The 18,518-nt window shown below is 49.3% G+C and overlaps 2 protein-coding genes across 4 annotated transcripts in view; one reads left to right on the top strand and one right to left on the bottom strand.

Moving 5' to 3' along the window:
• PDIA6 (protein disulfide isomerase family A member 6) overlaps positions 1 to 4,440 on the top strand; it is a 30,405-nt gene extending 25,965 nt beyond the window's left edge. The window contains exons 12-13 of the mRNA XM_053590029.1: positions 3,005 to 3,101; positions 3,970 to 4,440. Coding sequence (XP_053446004.1) covers positions 3,005 to 3,101; positions 3,970 to 4,038 — 166 coding nt within the window. The 3' untranslated portion in view covers positions 4,039 to 4,440. The remainder of the gene's footprint in view (positions 1 to 3,004; positions 3,102 to 3,969) is intronic.
• Positions 4,441 to 4,867: 427 nt separating this feature from the next.
• Positions 4,868 to 18,518, bottom strand: part of ATP6V1C2 (ATPase H+ transporting V1 subunit C2) — a 61,327-nt gene continuing 47,676 nt past the window's right edge. The window contains exons 7-14 of one of the 3 annotated variants that reach the window (XM_053590030.1): positions 16,507 to 16,605; positions 16,195 to 16,263; positions 14,250 to 14,342; positions 14,044 to 14,137; positions 11,550 to 11,687; positions 10,618 to 10,715; positions 5,433 to 5,565; positions 4,868 to 5,131 (exon numbers count right to left, since the gene is read on the bottom strand). In XM_053590030.1, the coding sequence (XP_053446005.1) occupies positions 5,042 to 5,131; positions 5,433 to 5,565; positions 10,618 to 10,715; positions 11,550 to 11,687; positions 14,044 to 14,137; positions 14,250 to 14,342; positions 16,195 to 16,263; positions 16,507 to 16,605 (814 nt within the window). In that variant the 3' untranslated portion in view covers positions 4,868 to 5,041. Of the gene's footprint in view, positions 5,132 to 5,432; positions 5,566 to 10,617; positions 10,716 to 11,322; positions 11,688 to 14,043; positions 14,138 to 14,249; positions 14,343 to 16,194; positions 16,264 to 16,506; positions 16,606 to 18,518 lie in introns of those variants that run through there. The other 2 variants (XM_053590031.1, XR_008379740.1) reach the window with 2 other exon arrangements.

Here is an 18,518-nt window from a genome sequence, read left to right as displayed (position 1 = left end):
CTGTGTTGTTTTTGCTGCCAACCTTCCCACTTAACAGAAGTCTTGTGTACTCAGCAGGGGACCTCAGACTTTTTTAATAGGGGGCCAGTTCACTATCCCTCAGACCGTTGGAGGGCCGGACTATAGTTTTGAAAAAAAAAACTATGAACAAATTCCTATGCACACTGCACATACCTTATTTTGAAGTAAAAAAACAAAACGGGAATAAATACAACCACACTGCCTCATGTGGCCCGCGGGCCATAGTTTGAGGACACCTGGGTAGAGGCTCTGCAGTCTGATGCCTAGTCACATCTCAGCCCTGCCTGGGGTAGTGACCTGCAGTGGGATGGGATGACTGAGTGATCACTTTCTTCAGCCTCTGCCTAGCGGCAGGTGCTGGCACCTCTTCTAGCTATGTAACTTTGGGCAAGTGACATAGTTTACTTGCACCTGTTTGCTTGTTTTTGTTGTTGTTGTTGTTTTTTGCAGTTTTTGGCCAGGGCTGGGTCTGAACTTGCCACCTCCAGCATGTGGGGCCGGCGCCCTACTCCTTTGAGCCACAGGTGCCGCCCTGTTTGCTTGTTTTTTTTGAATGAGATGGTCATAGGACCTCCAATTTGGGCTGTTGTAGAACTGAGAGAGAGAAATCACCAGAGAAAGCTCAGGGTAGTGCCTGGGACGGAGTACACATCTGTGTGCTAGCTGCTGTTTCTACTACTCTTGTTTGATCTTAGCTAAAAGGCTGAGAAGTGACACTGGCTAATATAGATTGTGAGGTATATTGGGACTTGGGGAAGGGTATTACATTAAGATTTGTTACCGGCAAGGGGCTGTGGCTTATGCCTATAATCTTAACACTCTGGGAGGCCGAGGTGGGAAGATCATGTGAGCTCAGATGTTCTTAGACCAGCCTGAGTAAGAGCCAGACCCAATCTGTACTAAAAATAGAAAAATTAGCTGGGCATGGTGGCAGGTACCTGTAGTCCAGCTACTCAGGAGGCTGAGGCAGGAGGGTCACTTGAACCCAGGAGTTTGAGGTTGCTGTGAGCTAGGCTGACCCCACAGCACTCTAGCCTAGGGCAACAAAGTGAGGCTCTTATCTCAAAAAAAAAAAAAATATATATATATATATTTGCTATAAATCATCTTAAACAGGCTGGTGCAGTGCCTCATACCTGTAATCCCAGCACTTTGGGAGAATGAGTTGGGAGGGTCACTTGTACTCAGGAGACTACAGTGAGCTATGATTATGCCATTGCACTTTAGCCTGGGTGACATAGCACAACCCCATCTCTATAAAAAAGTAAATAAAAATTTTAAAAATTTAAAGAAAAGAACAAATTGTTTTAAACAAAGAAGTTGAGATAAATGTATGGTAGAGTCAATAAAATATGTCATCAAAATACAAGTTTAGAGTATCTTTCAAGTTTGCATTTTCCCCAAGCATTATAATAAATGGAATCCAAGATAATGAGATTTTTCAATTTTATTTAATGGTTTCTTTCCTTTCCTTCTTCCTCCTCTTCTCTTCCCTCCCTTCCTCCCCCCCCCCCTTTTTTTGAGATAAGAATCTCACTCTCTTGCCCAGGCTAGAGTGCCATGGCATCGGTCTAGCTCACAGCAACCTCAAACTCCTGGGCTCAAGCAATCCATGCCTAGCTGTTTTTCTGTTGTTAGTAGAGATGGGTTTTGCTGTTGCTCAGTACGGTCTCAAAACTCCTGAGCTCAAGGGATCCCCCCACCTCATCCTCTCAGAGTCCTAGGTTTATAGGCATGAACCACCGTGCCTGGCCTGGTTTTAATTATTATTGAAAAATTTAAATATGTACAAAGATAGAAAGACTAGACTGAAGAACTTTTGTATTATGGTCAACCTTATTTTGTCTACCCACTTCCTCCACTACTGTTTTAAAGCAAGTCCCATTCCTTCTCTTATGCAAATGTTACAACATGTATCTCTAAGAGACAACTTTTAAATTAAAACACCATAATACCATTGCACCTAAAAACTTAGATGATTCAGATTGCTGTGGTTTGTATGATTCAGGTCCCAGTGTAAGTAAGCACTGTGGTTAGTTGATATGGTTAAGGAAGTGTTTTCATAAAGAAATCTGGAACTATGGGCAGCGCCTTTGGCTCAAGGAGTAGGGCACTGACCCCATATACCGGAGGTGGCGGGTTCAAATCTAGCCCCGGCCAAAAACTGCAAATAAATAAATTTAAAAAAAAAATTATTTAAAAAAAAAAAGAAGTCTGGAACTGCTTAAGTTTGTTTATCTTAGAGTTCTGTTTGTTTATTTAATCATAAAGTCAGAAATTACAGTAATTTCATGTAACATTTTTTTCTAATCATGGATTTGCTTAACGCTGGCCCATTGCTGCCACTACATTTATAGATTTTTAGCTTCATTGTTACTATCTTAAATTTTTCTGGGTTTGCTGAACTTACACATACTTGCACTGGTAGTACGTTTAGCTTTGGTTTTCCAAAGCCAGGTTATGACAGGTCTGTCTTGTATTTCACATAAAGTGTTCACACCTCTCACTGCCAAGCACATGCATACTCCAGCTCTGCGCCAGCCCCGCCTGGAGTCTGCTGGAACCACGTCTCACTAGTGATGTGCTCTGTATGTTCTCAGCAAACGAGTCATAGGCAGCCTATGTGCCAATCAACTTGGCTAATTTTCTTTTCCACAGACATGGTGACTTTCATCATTTTTATGTACTTAATTTGTATTTCAGCAAAAAGTTTTACTATTTTAAAGTATAACAAACAAGCAAACTTGTTGGTAGCAACTGACTTTACCTGATGCAGAGGACTTAGTAATATCACATTTGTTTGTATTGTTGTCTGTGGTTGAAGAGATAATGTTCTTGACCTATTTTTCAGGAATATACTGCATTAAGGAGCAAGAAATGCCTATACATAAACATAGTAAACAGATTGTGGTTTAAGTTGTTTGTTTGTTTGCATCAGCAGTCCCTTGTGAAACTGTGTTTATTTTGGTCATTTTCCCCAAAGGGAGCTCTCTTTTGGGCGTGGCTCTACAGCCCCAGTGGGAGGTGGGACTTTCCCCAGCATCAGTGACAGAGAGCCTTGGGACGGCAAGGATGGTGAGGTGAGTGCCCCACAGTCCTGTTTTCTTCCTCAGTCTCTGCATCTGTGTGTCTGGAAGTCAAGCCCTTGCTGTCAGACCTGAGCCTTGGCACTCAATGAAATATTCTGACCCATGGGCCTTTTAAGAGGTTCTTTAATCTCATCTTCCCTATTACATGAAAAAGTGCTTTGTGGCATGCTCGATATTCTTGATAGACATCTAAGATAAATTTTAATAGTGAGGTAGCTTTCCTGATTATTCCCTCTACAGTGAATGTTTAACCTGGGATTTAAAAAATGTAACATTGTGGCTTAGTGCCAGTAGCACAGTGGTTACGGTGTCAGCCACATGCACCTAGGGTGGGCGAATCTGAACCTGACCCCAGGCCAGCTACACAACAATAACTGTGACAACAACAAAAAAGAAATAGCCGGGCGTTGTGGCGGGTGCCTGTAGTCCCAGCTACTTGGGAGGCTGAGGCAAGAGAATTGCTTAAGCCCAAGAGTTGGAGGTTGCTATGAGCTGTGACGCCATGGCACTCTACCCAGGGCAACATAGACTCTGTCTCAAAAAGAAAAAAAAAGATGTAAAATTATAGCTTTGAAGTTAGCATTTATTTGTTTGCAGTTCTATCCCACCTTCTTCAAAAGGACAAATTAAATGACTTCCAGTTTTAAGGACATAAATGATGTTATTATATTAAAAGCATGTTTCATCTGAGTTCTCAGATTTCCACCTGTATGTAGGGGCAACGCTGAAAGTAGGAGCCAGATGGAGGGGAAACTGGTCTGAACCTCTAGAAATTAATTTGCTCTTCTGTAAAATGAGACATTGATCTTTCGGGGTGTTCCCTGGTCTGTGGTTCTAACACTGGTTTTCTGTCTGCCAGCTTCCCGTGGAAGATGACATTGACCTCAGTGATGTGGAGCTTGATGACTTAGAGAAAGACGAGTTGTGAAAAAGACAGCAGAGGCTTCAAACTGTTTTCTTTTCTTGAGAGACAGCATATTTTTCCAGCAGTGAAGGAACATTCTTCACAATCAGATGAACCTACCAGTGGCCTTTTAAACGAAGAAGTAGCACTCGATCGGTCATTTGAAAACACTGCAACAGTGAACTTTTGCATCTCAAGAAAACATTGAAAAATTCTATGAATTGTTGTAGCCAGTGAATTGTATTGTATTGTCACATAATAGTTTGAAGAAACTCAGCTGTTGAAAGTTTTTCCCTTCCTCTGACTGCTGCTTGGGTGTTCTTGAAGGCTGTTTCTTACTTAAGTATAGGTTTTTTAAAGTGATTCCTTCATGTGAATATTAATGGCTTTTTCCATTAAAGAATTAAATGATATTTTGGACAATGCTGATAAATGTATGAAATTAGTGTCCACGTCATAAATTCAGAGTCTGATGTTTGGCAGTAAACTAATATTTTTAAGTGATGACCCAGATGCCTTTCCTGCCTATTTAAAATATAAATAAGACGTCTTTGATTCAAACACTGCCACCTGGATGCCCACACAATGTAGACTATACATCAAAAACTGAGTTTTCAAGTGAGAACTGCATTTATGCCCAATAGTTTGTCTTTGGACCATCACTAGTGGCTAATGATTAGGGAATAGCTGGTTAGGTATTTTCCAGGTTTTTTATGTTATCACTAATCTCATAAAATAACACTTCAGACATGAAATACAGCAGCAGGTTACCAATTTATAGACAGTTCCCATTTATGTAAAACATACAGAAAAATGGAATTTTTCAATTGTTAGAACTTAAGAGACAATTCAAAGGACTTGAATGCATTTTATTGTAACTTAAAAAAAATAAATAACAACTGTAACTAACTTTTGTGAGCAATTTCTCTGAAGAATCTAAATTCTGTAGGACATTAAAACTATTCTCTGGCTAAGCAAAGAGGCATCTGTATTCATCTGCAGTGAAAGTAGTGCCAGCCTAACCGTTCTAGTCAAGAAGACTAAGGTCAATACGGAAGTAGACGTAAGGAAAATAGTCTTGGTTATTGAGTTGTAATCCGGGGATCTCCACAGATGCCTACAAAAGAGAACATGGTAATGTTCTAAGTGCATAAACTAGTTTCCTGTTTTATTTTAATTTCTAGTTTCAAACAGTCTCTGCAGGCAGTGGCCAGGCAATCTGCCCTGCGCAGCTATGGCCTGTGCCCCATGCATCCCGGACTCACACACTCCCACCCCTTCTCCCCTGCTATGTTTTTAACTTTTGTGGCACGTAGATTTTCATAACTAGCTGACAAATACCATTTTGGGGGAAGTATCTCATACAGAGATGCTGACCTCACTGTAGGCACACCACTATTTCTGGATTATACACTCACGTCCAGTATACTGGCGGCAGCCACTTTATCCAGGTGTCTGAAGACAGAGTTGAGAACTTCCCTTAGACGTTTGGTGGATGACTTCTTATGTGGCTTCAGGAGCACTGCCTGAAAGTTCACTGGCAGTCCATACCTTTCAGATAGAAAAAGTCAGGACATTACTCCAAATGTAAACAGGGACAAAATGAACCTGGCAAGGAATAAATAGTAAATCCTAGAAATGAAAAGCTCCAACCAACACAACTCACAAAAATAAAATTCAGGCAAAATGTCTAGGGTCAGCAGTGATACCTCTAAATAGAAAAAGGCCAACATGCTAACCCCCTTCTGAGAGGCAACAGTTGTTGACAATAAAGCAAAGAGGACATCCCGGGCCGTGAGCAACATCCCTGGTGAATGCTCAAGCTGAACAGAGGCAGATGGACTGAACGTTCTCTGAAGCATTTGTCTAAAATCTAGCTCAGCTGTTCTGTTTTTCTCTACAAAAGGAGAGGCAAAAATCTGGCTTATCAAGGTTGTGTTATTAGTTCCTTTTGCTGAATTTTTAGATGGACAGAAAGGACTTTAAATGTTATCTGCTTGCGTGCATGAGTACATTTAAAACCACGGTTGGGATGAGCTATTCCTGCAGTGTTATCCTAAGTCAGTTACTTGCGGGGAATTGGGGGGGACCAAGACAATTATTTGCATTGAGTATTACAAGAAATAAACCTGCATTTTGTGATTGCAGAAATGTATAAGATACACTATCAGTGAGGAAATGCTTGGACAGTCAGTCCTTAGCACGTCTTTCTTTGTGCCCCCCAGGCCATGGTGGGAAAGCAGCTCTTGGGGTGCCCTTCCGCTCACCTAGTGCTTTTCCAGACCAGGGCCTGCCTTGCACGTCAATCATGGGGGCAGGATATGGTAGTATTACTAAGGTTTATTTTCCAATGGTCATAAATTATCCTCTGGCTCCCAAACCTTCCCAATCCTCTCTGGGTGCAAAGCATTCCCTGAAATGCCGAGCTCTCCCATTAAATCTGCAGGAAGCTGAAAGAAACTGAAGTAGTATAAAGGGGCCATTTTTAACCACCAATCAGCTTGATCACATTGCCTTGAGTACCTCTAGGGGGGCAGTGCCATGGGGAGGGTGGCAGGTGTTCACAGGTAGGATGGTGGTACCCGGGTAGCTAGGCCCCAAGAGAAAGGAATGACCCAGCTAATCACCTCATTTCTTTTGTTCCCATCTCTGGTCAACAAAGCTGTGGTGTCACCCGGAGGAAATGAGCAGAGGCTGTGGTGTTACTGTACCAGCCCTGCCTCGCCTTCCTGGCCCAGTGATGTGACCCAGCATGTTCCTCAGAAGGTCCACAGCCTTCCCAGATGGCAGGCAGTCACCAGTGGCATGCATGCTAAGGGACTGGCTACTGGACATCACTCTGCTGCCTTGTCATCTTACAACGTAGTCATTCTACCACTCTCACCGTCACTGCCAACTTGCCCTGGAGGTTGTTTTCCCATCTCCCTGAACAAAGTCTCATCTTTAAAGCGCTCCTCCCTCCCCAGCCTGAGCTCCTTGAGGCCAGAGGCCTGCATCTGTCTTGGCCACAAGAGGCCCACCATGAATACTGTGGATGTTGACTGAAAGCACATGACCCTCCTGCTTCCCTGACCTTCCTCAGCCTCTGGGCTCTTCTTTTTTTTTTTTTTTTGGCTGGGGCTGGGTTTGAACCTGCCACCTCCGGCCTATGAGGCCGGCGCCTGACTCCTGTGAGCCAAAGGCGCTGCCCAGCCTCTGGGCTCTTCGAAGACCCTCCCAGTTACTGCCCTCTCAGGATGGGAACAAAAGAAATGTTAGCTGGGCCATTCCTCTCACTTGGGGCCTGCCTACCTACGCGCTCGCCGATGAACACCGTCTCCATTCTGCCTAGAACACGACTGCCAGGAACCACCGGCCAGTTCTCCCTGCTCACTCTCCCCCTCCCGCTCCCTCCTGATCCCAGAGGGTGCCTGGTAGGCAGCTGCCCACTCCTGAAGGAGGGCTCAGCCTTTATCAACACTTGGCCTGTTAAACACAAAGCCTCAGCTCCCTAGAGCTCCCTCACTACCTGCCTTTCCTGAGAGCCAACTCCGAGTGTCTGATGTGCTGGGTCACTCCTTCAGTCACTGCCCTCCAGCCTGTCTCACCAACGACCTCCCAGTGGCCAAATCCAAGGGACACTTGAAACGGGCGTCCTGCTTCGTGACTGCTCCCTCTCCTCTGGCTGCCTCTGTAGCTCCTCTGCCTCCACACACTCTCCTAATGCCAGGCGTCCCTAGGGGCATTTGTCTGTGGCTTTCCCCGGGCGAGGTACCCACACGTCTGCCACTGGAGACTCCCTCGTGTCTATAGTATTTGCTCCTCTGCATGACCTCTCCCAGACCTGACGAGCCATGATCCGGCCACCTGGTAAGCCTGGGCGGCCTCCTGGCAGCCCCACCACCTACTCACTGTCCTCTCGGGTCACTTCAGCCCCTTGGACACTTCATCTGGGACCAGCACACCCTGACCTGAAGACTGTGCCCACCTCACCTCGACTTTATCCCATCAACAGACATTTCACATCTACTCTGACTCTGGGTGGGGTGACAGGCAGAGGAAGTGGACTCAGGGCCCAGTGCAAGGGGGAGAAGCAGGACAGCCGTGACTCAAGGATGACAGCAACAAGCACTAAGGAGGGGTGAAGAGTGACAGGAGGCCAGAGGAGCAGGGAACAGGCAGATCATCCCTGTCCCTGCAGCCTTGGCTAATGAACTGGTGAGTTCAACCTCTTTTTTCTCAGATTGTATCTTCATGTGGGAATATGGAAAAGCCACTAAAAAGGACCAAAAGCTCCACACATTCCGGTGATGGAGTAAGCAAGGCGCAAAACAGGAAGTATTAACCCCCAGAGGGGGATTAACAGGAGTCTTAGAGCCACTAACCATCGATGTCTCTGGGTCATGGGGCTATGAGGACCTTTTATTTTCTACAGTAAAGACTCTTGAACGTGAGGGGTTTTTTTCACAGTGTTCATGCATTACAACCGTATTCAGGAAAAACAGATGTCACACCCAGACAGTTTTGAGAAAAATTCTTTTTGCGTATACTTTTAGGGGAAATACTCCATTTTATCGAGGTTAGGATGTTAAGGATATCTGCCTTGACCTCTCTAGCAAATGGGTACCCAGGCACCCTGTAAGGTATGGACAGACTTCATCATATTGGGCCTGAGAACATCCAATTTCCAAGACAAGTAGGGTTGATCTGGGACCTGTCTAACCTACAGATGGCTGGAATACTCTGGGTTAGCCTGGGTACACCCTTCAGCCAAACGCCACAGTCTGGGTCATGACAGTCCTCAGGATGGGTGTGCATGGGTGTGTGTGGAGTGGAAGAACCAGGAACCAGGGGGACATCAATGCTTAGAAAAACCCACATTGACAGCCTCATGGAGGGTGAATTGGAGCCTGGGAACAAGAAAGAGGCTCATGTTGCCAGCCAGGTGAGCTGGGCCAGAGACAAAGGCAGAGGGCCAGGCTTGACCAGGGTGCAGTGGACAGGTAGAGTCCAAGCTGACCCTGAGGCTTGGGGTCTGGTGCTGGGAAGGACGATGAGGCCACTGGCAGGAACAAGGAAGCCGGAAGAAGATGAGGAGAATATCCAGGTTAAGTCTCTGGGAAGCAAATGGCAGGAAACAAGGGAAAGTTGGGGACAGTCAGCAGGTGGACAGCCGGGAGGGACCCCTAAGCACCCTTCAGCACAGGCAGGGAGGGGTCTGGGAGAGCAACAGACGGTCAAGGGGCTAGAGGAACACAAGGGCTTGCAAGTCAGAGCCAGCACAGTGTGCCATGCAGCAAGTTCAGAGCACTCAACAGCCCCGGACATACTCAAAATATGGCATAAAAGTGGGCTTCAAAACCTGTTTCCTGTTTGATTTCATCCTCATAAAAATCTAGTAAAAATGATTTATATCCCTGGATTGAGCTGAAACACATTTTTCTTAAGTATCACCAAAATGGAAAAGTAAGTATCCAGTGTACTCAATCTTAACATGAAGCCAGCAGATGATCTAATACACACACACATAAGAGAAAAACTCAATTCAATTCAAGATGGGGGAGGGGGAGGAGAAAGGGGGCCTGGTGTGCTCCCACATAATAGGCACAATGCAAATTGGCGCACCTGTGTGGGACACAACAGGAACTCTACCTAACAAATGCAAACATTGTAATCTAATTGTTTGTATTTTCACATTAATCTGAAATAAAAATAAAATTTTTGAAAATGATTTGTATCTATACATTAAAAAAAAAAAATTAGCGAGGCATCGTGTAGTGCACCCATTGTCCCAGCTACACAGAGGCTGAGGCAGGAGGATCACTTGAGCCCAGGACCACCATGCTCTAACTTGGGCAACAAAGCAAGACCCAGTCTCAAAAACATCTATAGCCCTTCCCCCCCAAAAAAGGGGTACCCCCCAGGATGTTAGCAGTCTTCTCAGTTGGTATTAAAAACTCTGGATGATTTTCCCTCACCCTGTGCTTATCTATAGATTCCAAATTTTCCACAGTGAACCTATTTTGATTTGTTGTTATTACTTTATTTCTTTTTTTTGAGACAGAGTCTCACTATGTCCCCCTGGGTAGAGTGCCATGGCGTCACAGCTCACAGCAACCTCCATCTCTTGGGCTTAAGCAATTCTCTTGCCTCAGCCTCCCACGTAGCTGGGACTGCAGGCACCCGGCTATTTTTTTGTTGCAGTTGTCATTGTTGTTTAGCAGACCCTGGACAGGTTCAAACCCATCAGCCCCAGCGTATGTGGCTGGAGCCCTAACCAGTGAGGGACGGGCGCTGAGCTAGTTATTATTTTTTCTTAAATAGGCAACATAAGTTTTGTTGCTGTTGGTTTGGTTTTGGTTTTCTTGGAGGCAGAGGATTGAGACGGTCCAGCAGAGGTTCCACATGGGACGCAGCTGAGGAAGGAAAGGCAGGAGCGGACGGCAGGGGTGCGGGGCTGGGTAGAGGATCTGCCTTGGGGAATCCGGGATGTTGCCAAAAGCCACAGATGCAGCAAAGAAAGGGCAGAGGCAGGAGGAAAGGCAAGGGGCTGAGGTGGTCCCAGATGGCCCCTCGAGGCCCTCTCTACCTCAGGATACCCGCAGAAGGAGCATCTCCACGTACCTGAGCACGGACTCCACAAATACTCTCAGGGCCTTTATGTGGATCCAGGCAATGAAGGCTTCACTGAAGTTCACCTTGAGCCAGCGCAGCAAGGGGCCCTGCAGAGACAGAAGAGCCAGGCGACTCCTTCTGGTTGCTCCACCGGACACTGAGCCCCAAAAGGACTTTGGCAGAGCAGGTCCTGAGCTGAGAAGTGCCCAGGAGCCAGCAGAAGCAGAGAGTCAGTCAGGCAAGCCCTGGGGCTGGCCCACAACTGCAGTGTCCAGGTACCTGGCGCTGAGGAAGCTCGAGTACAGCCAGCCAGCACATGCGCAGGGCCACCACAGATGGGGGCCTGGGGAGCTGGGCAGCCCCTGACTCAGAGCCTTCAGCAGACAGGGAATGGGCTGTTGCCTGACACTGTGCAGCTAGAGAGCCCACCTTCTTGAAGGCTCTGTTCCCCCACCCAGGTCCCAGCATCACCCACCAGCTGTAGCCTCAAGGGGCCTCCTCAACACCCCCTCACATAGCCACAGCAGCTGTCACTAATGCTGATGTGGCTGGTCCTCTAGGGTAGCTCAGAGTCTTGAAGCAAGAGTTCTGAGCCCCACCTGGTATCTCCAACTGCCCACAAAGGTCAGGGTGGGTCCAGCCAGGGCAGCCAAGGCAGGAGAGCCCAGCTGCCAACCACCACCCCCCAGCCTGCCCATCACCAGCTCCAGCCACCTCCAGTCAGGGCAGACAGCCTGGCCACAAGCTCCCCTCGCTGCAGGTAGGGCAGCTCCAAAGAGGTTCTGCAGAGTAGGCGGAAGGCATGATTCTGGGCTCCTCAGATTTAAGACCTCAAAAGCCACGTTAGAGTACAGAAAATGCAAGGATTTGTTTTCTCATAAGGCGCCTGAGCTGGCAAGGAGATGCGAGCTGGGGGCCCCCAGGATCGGGGGGATGCTTACCTCACCCTCGCCCTCACTCTCTCTCTCTCTGTCGGTCTGCCCCGCAGCGAGCCTATCAGGGTGACCTAGCGGGGTTACCTTAACCTTGTGGTCCGGGAGGGTGGATGATCCCTTTTTAAGGGCAACACAGGAAGTTTGCTAAAGGCACAGAAATGATTTATTAATCTTTCAGCAAACATGCATTGCAAACAAACAGAAATAATTCTTATCTCCTGAAAAGCTTGTGAAAGCACGCTCAGAAATTCAGGCCCACCCTAGGGACTGGTCAGACTAAAGGTGTGGCCAGTTCAGGGGGCTGCTACAGTCTTTGGCAAAGGGGTCAGTGCTGTAATCCCACCCGGCCTGGCCTCTGTTAGGACTCCCCTCACGGGCAGACCAAGACAGCACCAGGAGGAATTTATGGAACCGGCCCTCCTATGATGCTCTTTTGTCCACGCTCCATCACACTGTCTCCACCACACCCTGCCACAGATGGCTCCTTAGCACTCACGGACCACTTAGGCCTGTCACATGCAGCAAATTAGTCAGGCGCGCTGCTAGGACATCAAACCTTATCATTCTGTCTCCACAAAAAACAGGAAAATCCCACTCTGTGTTCTCAAAGTACATTGAAACCCAGGGGCCTTGCCTACCCCTCTGGTTGACAAGTAACAAAAAAGGATGCAAGAAGCTTGGTCATATCCACTTCCACACAGGCCAAGGGGGAACACAGGTGCTCAGAAGCTGGGTGGGGCTGACCCCAGCTCAGCAAGTTTCCTCGGGGCTCCACTTCTGACCCAAAGGGACACCATGGCAGGGTTCCCAATGGCAGCGCAGGTGGATAGGAGTCTATACGATGTAAAAACCTCCAGCCGGCAACCTGAGCCCCATGTGGCTGGTGTCAGGCTCATGTGTGTGTCACCTTGATCCGCAGAGGTCTGGCAGGCCTGTGCTAGTGCTCAGGTGGGTGCCAAAAGCCCTACTTTGCCACCTGTCCTGCAGGCAGGGCCGCCCAGCAGGACATGTGTAGAAGCTGCCACAATCTGCCTCTGTCCACAGGCACTGTGTCCAGAGGGCCCTGGGGTTAGGACTGAAGCAAGTCGGGCAGGGCCCAGCGAAAAGAGAACTGCTGGGGCGTCCCCAGGTACTAAGGCTCCAGGTGAGCTGAGGTTAAGGAAGAAAATGTTTTGGATTTCAGCTCTTACTGGATCTGTGGCTACTGTCCTGAGGACCAGAGCACCCAGCGGGTCTGGGGTCCATGGTCCTAGCTCGGCCCTCCATCCTTAGGAGGGCCCTTGGCCAGATCTGAGGAGTGTGTGTGCTCACTGGGTGTGCACACACGTGTCCATGCACAAACACAGGCAAGAGCCCCTGTGTTTTTGTTTCAGTGGCAGAGCTTTAAAATCCCCAGTATGAATTTATATTTTGTAATCAGCTGCTGTTCCCTTCTCATAAGAGCCCACAGCTAGGCTCCTTCCTGAAGCTACAGCTGCTTCTCTGCAGTCCCCACTGGAAAGAAACTGGCTCAGAGAGGTCAGTCCCCCCAGGCTGTCTGCCCGACAGCAGCACTTCTAGCCTGGCTCACTGCCACTGCTGTCCCCAAGCACATACAGTTCATGTCTGTGCACCGGCTTTCCTCCCAGAGGCCTCGAGGACATTCTACTCATTCCTTTCTTCTGTCTGTCTCTACAGGTTTGGTTGGAAGGTATTTCTGCAGAACCCTCCTTAGTGGGCATGGGAAAAAGGCCCAAACACATCCCACCCAGACAGGCTCCTTTGGAGTCTCCTGGCCTAGCCCAGCACTGCCGCTGGAGGTCGCCAAGTCTGAAATATGCCCATTTCACAGAGCAACAGAGTGACTTTTCTGAAGTTAAACTGCTCACATTTAAAAATCGAGCATTTAGTTTTCTTCCCTCTTGAGCCAAGCTGCCCTCGTACATGAACAGTTTCTGAGTGGCTTGGTCGGAAATCTCAACATAAGCACCTACTCTTTGCTAAGAACACAGACGAGGTAAACACAGGTGCTGGTGACACTCCAGAAACCACACAGCCAAGGACAGCAGAGTGACCATTGGCCATACTCCCCAAGGCCACTCTGAGCATAGATACTTCCTCCTGGAGCCCAGCTGCCTTGCTTGGACGCAGGAGGTCAGGCAGGGTCATCTAGGTGGGGGAAATGCTTAGAAATCAAACTCTCCAACCCGGGGCTTCTCTGCACAGTGGAACTGCCACCTCTCCCAGAAGGGCAGTGCAGAGTATGGCCAGGTCTGATTCCGAAGGCTCTGCCCAGGCCAGGTTCACAGTTCCCACTCCGTCATCACCCCTTTCCCAGACCCTGCTCTGGCAGTCCCATGAGAACAGACGTTCCCAAAGATGTGAGCGCAGGGACCATGGGACAGTGAGAGGGAGTGGTGGGGACGTGGGAGGGCTCTTCTGCCCCAGGACACTGGGTGAAGACAGGAGGGAGCTGTTCAACAGCCCCAGGAAGCACCCCCAGCCTGTATCCCATACTCACAAACTGCAGCTTCTTATCAGACATCAACCTGGTCATCTCCTCCCTTTCCCTTTTAATTTCATTCTCATCATAGTAAAATTCACGGACAGTGAACCTGAAAGCAAGCACGTGATGGGCTTTCACTCAGAAGCTTCCTAGTGCACAGACCCCCCCAGGGAGAACAAACCAAACCCAAAGAACCCCACCAAGGCAGAGGTGTAACTTACTTGTTTTCTTTGGCTTTGCTTTTGAAATCGTCAATCACTTTCCGAAACAAAGTCACTGTGAAGAGGCCACCCTCATTGTCCTCAGCAATCAATCTGTTGGAAAGAAGCATCTGTTTGCTGGACTAATTGCCAGGGTCACCCTGTGCCAGGCTGGGCCTGGAGGCCGACCACTGTAACACTGGACCTCTGGGTGCCCCCAGGGTCCGGTGGCCTATGCTCGGAGCCCTGGTAGCAACTAAGAGTTGGGGAGCTCTGCTGTCTCCTATTCCTCCTGCCACTTCCACACACCCCTCCAGGCCAAGTCTCAGGGGCCTCCAGGGGCTCTACAGGGTTGAGTGAAAAGTAGAGGGGGATTCAGATCCTGATCACACAATGCCCAGGAGATCAGTTCCTCCTGGCCTGGGTCATTGTAGCCCTGCTGTGCTGTGTTCTAATGAAGCAGGGTTGGTCTCCAGCAGGTGGATACTATCTCACAAGGTCTAGTTCACTTTCAATGTCACCAAGTCCTAACTGGACACAGCTTGTCCATCAGCACTTCAACATAGGATTACTGGGGCCACTGACCCCAGCAACATGGGAATTCTCAGGTCCAGTGGTCTAAACATCTCTGAGCCCTGCTAGCCAAAGACTCTGAAAATGGGAGGCTTCAGGCCCATGCACAGTTCTGTGGGCACGCTGACCAGGTCATCTCTTGGTTCTCAGAGCCCATGCCCACAGGGGCCACCCCCAGGTTCCAGACCTTTCCAGAGTTATCTGGGAAGGCTCTCAGATATCCTGTGACAATGAAGGGACTGAGGGCTCTGGTCTGACAGGCCAAGCCACCTACAGAGGCAGCCTTTCCTGGCAGGGCCCCAAGGTGCTTGGCATTTAAGAGCAAAGAATGTGGCTGCTGGGCAGGTGGCCCCCAGGGCCAGCGCCTCTGCTCTGCACACCCTGCTCCTCCTCTGGCCTCCCCTGTGACCTCAGGCTGTGACTGTCCTGTTCCTGGCATCCCTCAATTTAGCACCTGATTGCTTTCTCCTGGGACAGCCTGCCTGTGAGCAGAGGCTGGGATGGGCAGCAGGCAGGGTTTGGCTCAGGGAAGTGATGTTGTGATGTGTGGTACAGCAGGTGAATGGCAAATGGGCTGCTCAGCACTCAGCCTGAAATCTCTAAATCTACAAACCACTTCAGAAACACAAGAAGGTGTGCAGGATGGCACATGCCACTGGCTAAAGATATCAAACAGTTTCCATGAGGCGGCAAGCCTGCCTTCCCCCACCCTCCCAGCAGTGGTGCACCCCGGGTCACCACCAGCCCAAGTGTAGCCCTTCTCATCCCCTCCCATCCCTGTGATTCAATGTACCCTTGTCTACACCCAAGTCAACGTTCTTTAGTTCCATCCCCGTTTAGACCTTCACACTATATACAGCACTCTGCAGCGAGCTCCTTCCATTCCCCCCTGCTGCGCAGTCTTCCACGGCAGATACAGTTTTAACCCAGTCTCTTGGTCATTTTTACAGTGTCCCCTGGCTGCTCCTGCCCTAACACCAGGAGGCCATATGCTGAGACTGCCCTCCTTCCCCAGCTCCTGCTCCATGGCCTGTCACTGGGCAGCCACTCCAGCCAGGCCCCTCAGGTGGGAAAAAAAATGATGCTGAGCTGAGAACACACAGCAAGGGCAGAGCAAAGGCCAGGGGCGCGCCAAGAGGGCACCTCTGCTGCATGCAGCCAGGGCGGCCTTCCCAGAGCAGGGGCAGGAGAGCGGGCTCCTAAAAGAGCAAGGCAGTAGGCATGTGACAAGACGTATGACCACGAAGGAACTCCAGGCCAAGGGACAAGATAGGACCCAGGTGCAGACAGCTGAGAGGCCTCTCACCCTCAGGGCATGTTTGGGGGTTGGGTTCCCCAGAGCACCCCCACATGCTCCCCAGGGAACCTGGGGCCAGGCTGGTGGCTCACTCACTTAGTTGACCGAGGAACTACCATGTCCGAGAGCGATTCATAGGTTTTTTGCCATTGTGTGTAGCTTGGTCTGCAAGAACACAGAATCATTTAGTGATTTTTGCAGAAAAGGCTTTTAGGGGCCTGAGTGATGAGGAAGCTGCTCCCCTTTTCTTGTCTGCTTCCTAGAAATCAGGGCTGGTAGGGGGCATTCTCTTCTGACCACCCCAGTCACCATCAGGACCAACTTCTTCCCCATTGGGCACAGCCAGTCTCCTGTAATCACCCAGCATGGGCCCAAGACACCAATCCCCCCTCCTTCCTGCCTGCTCACTTGGGGACAATGACAAGGAGGGTGATGAGATATTCAGAATCCAGCACGAAGTCTTCCTTGCTCACAATGTCGCTCAGTGTCCGGGTGAACAGGTTCCCCCTGAAAGTCAAGTGGAACAAAGACTGCTATCAGCAGAAAGGGACACCCCCAGCGCCGGTCCCATATGCCAGAGGTGGCAGGTTCAAACCTAGCCCTAGCCAAAAACCAGAAAGAAAGAAAATCTAAAAAAAGAAAGGGACACCCCACCACCATGTGCATGCATGGGGCGGGGCAGGAAGGGTGGGAAATGGACAGGCCGAGCGGAGTCCCCTGGGCAGCGGTGGGGCCCCTGGATGCCAGAGCCTGGGAGAAGACAGTAATTCTCTTCTCCCCTGTGGGTTCCAGGGCCGACAGCCCCCCAAGCTCCATGCTGGGCAGCCAGAGCAGCTGCCTCCTCCCCTTCAGGGACAGGGAGGCTGGCAGAGACTCAAGTGCTATCACCAGTCACCCAGGGGGCTGCCAAATCCAACACCTCAGTGACCTGCACTGCCCTGTGCAAGCACTGGCTGTTGGGAGGGGACCTCAGGTGGCAGGCAGCTAATGTTACTCAGGTGTCAAGACAGCCGCCAGCTCTTTAAACCACATGGGCCAACTTTGACAGCACTCCGCATTACTTTACAGGTGTTCTGGCCCAGCATCTAGGGCACATTTACCTGAAATAGTTTCCTACATGTCCAGTGGCCCTGATCTGAATGAAGGTTATGGTCTTATGGCACATGGATCAAGGTGGCTACACCAGCAGATGGACCCAGGTCTAGCTGCCCAGGCCACATGTCCCCAGCTTTAGCACAGAGGCCACAACATCAGCACATAAGGCTTCCCTGGGAAGCAGCTCTGGAGCATGTGGTCAAGGCCACAGCCTTAAACGTAGCCATCAACACCATCCTCCAGAGGCTCTCCAACTGCCCAGTGCATTGTCCCCTGTGCATATCCTCAGGGAGCCACTGTGGGGCCATGGAACGCCCTCTCCCCAGGGGCCTCAGGCACAAGCCACCCTGTCCTAGCAGGGAAGATATTGCCTAACTCATCTCTCCGGTTCACTTCTGAACCCCCAGCATGAAGCAGACTCTGCATAAGTATTTGTTGAATGAATAATTGTGAGCTCTGTAAGGGCAGAAATTACATTTTACTTTGCTTTCTCTTTAAGGCCTAGGATAGGTCCTAAGAGCGTTAGTAAAGGGGTGCTGAAAGAGAAGAAATAGGTTGGGCTCACGCCTGTAATCCTAACACTCTAGGAGGCCAAGGCAGGACGATCCCTTGAGCTTAGGAATTTGAGACCAGCTTGAGCAAGAGCAAAACCCCATCTCTACCAAAACGACAAAAATAGTCAGGCATGGTGGTGGTGCCTGTGGTCCCAGCGACTTGTGAGGCTAAGGCAGGAGGATGGCTTGAGCCCAGGAGTTTCAGGTTGCTTGGAGCTATGATGCCACACTGCACTCTAGCCTGGGCAATAGAGCGAGACTCTGTCAAGAAGGAAAAGAAAAGAAAGGAGAGAGAGAGAGATAAAGAAACAGAGAAGGGAAGGGAAGGGAAGGGAAGGGAAGGAAAAGGAAAGGAAACAGAGAGAGAGAGAAGAAACAGCAGAGGAAGGAGTTAGAGACTGCTTTATCCCTCCTTGCATGCCCCCCATACACTCCATAAGTCACCTAAAGAGACAGCGGAGAGTCAAACTCAGGAAGGGATCTGAAGATGCCCCTCTGTTGACTTTGAGGGGAAATGGGACCAGGACAGGGAATGTGGGAGGCCTTTTGGTGCTGGAACAAGCAAGAGGCTGGCTTCTCTCCAAGAGTCTCCAAATTCTCTCAGTACTTTGATTTCAGCCCATTTCACTAGGCCCAGTTAGACCCATTTCAGATGTCTGACTTCCAGAATTGTAAGAAAATAAACATTGTTTTAAGTCATTAAAAAAAAAAAAAAAAAGATGCCAGCCCCATATACCAAGGGTGGCGGGTTTGAACCCAGCCCCGGCCAAA

This window comes from Nycticebus coucang, chromosome 4 (genome assembly GCF_027406575.1).
Source record: "Nycticebus coucang isolate mNycCou1 chromosome 4, mNycCou1.pri, whole genome shotgun sequence".
NCBI classification, from domain to species: domain Eukaryota; kingdom Metazoa; phylum Chordata; class Mammalia; order Primates; family Lorisidae; genus Nycticebus; species Nycticebus coucang.
This window is presented reverse-complemented; position numbering and strand designations above follow the sequence as displayed.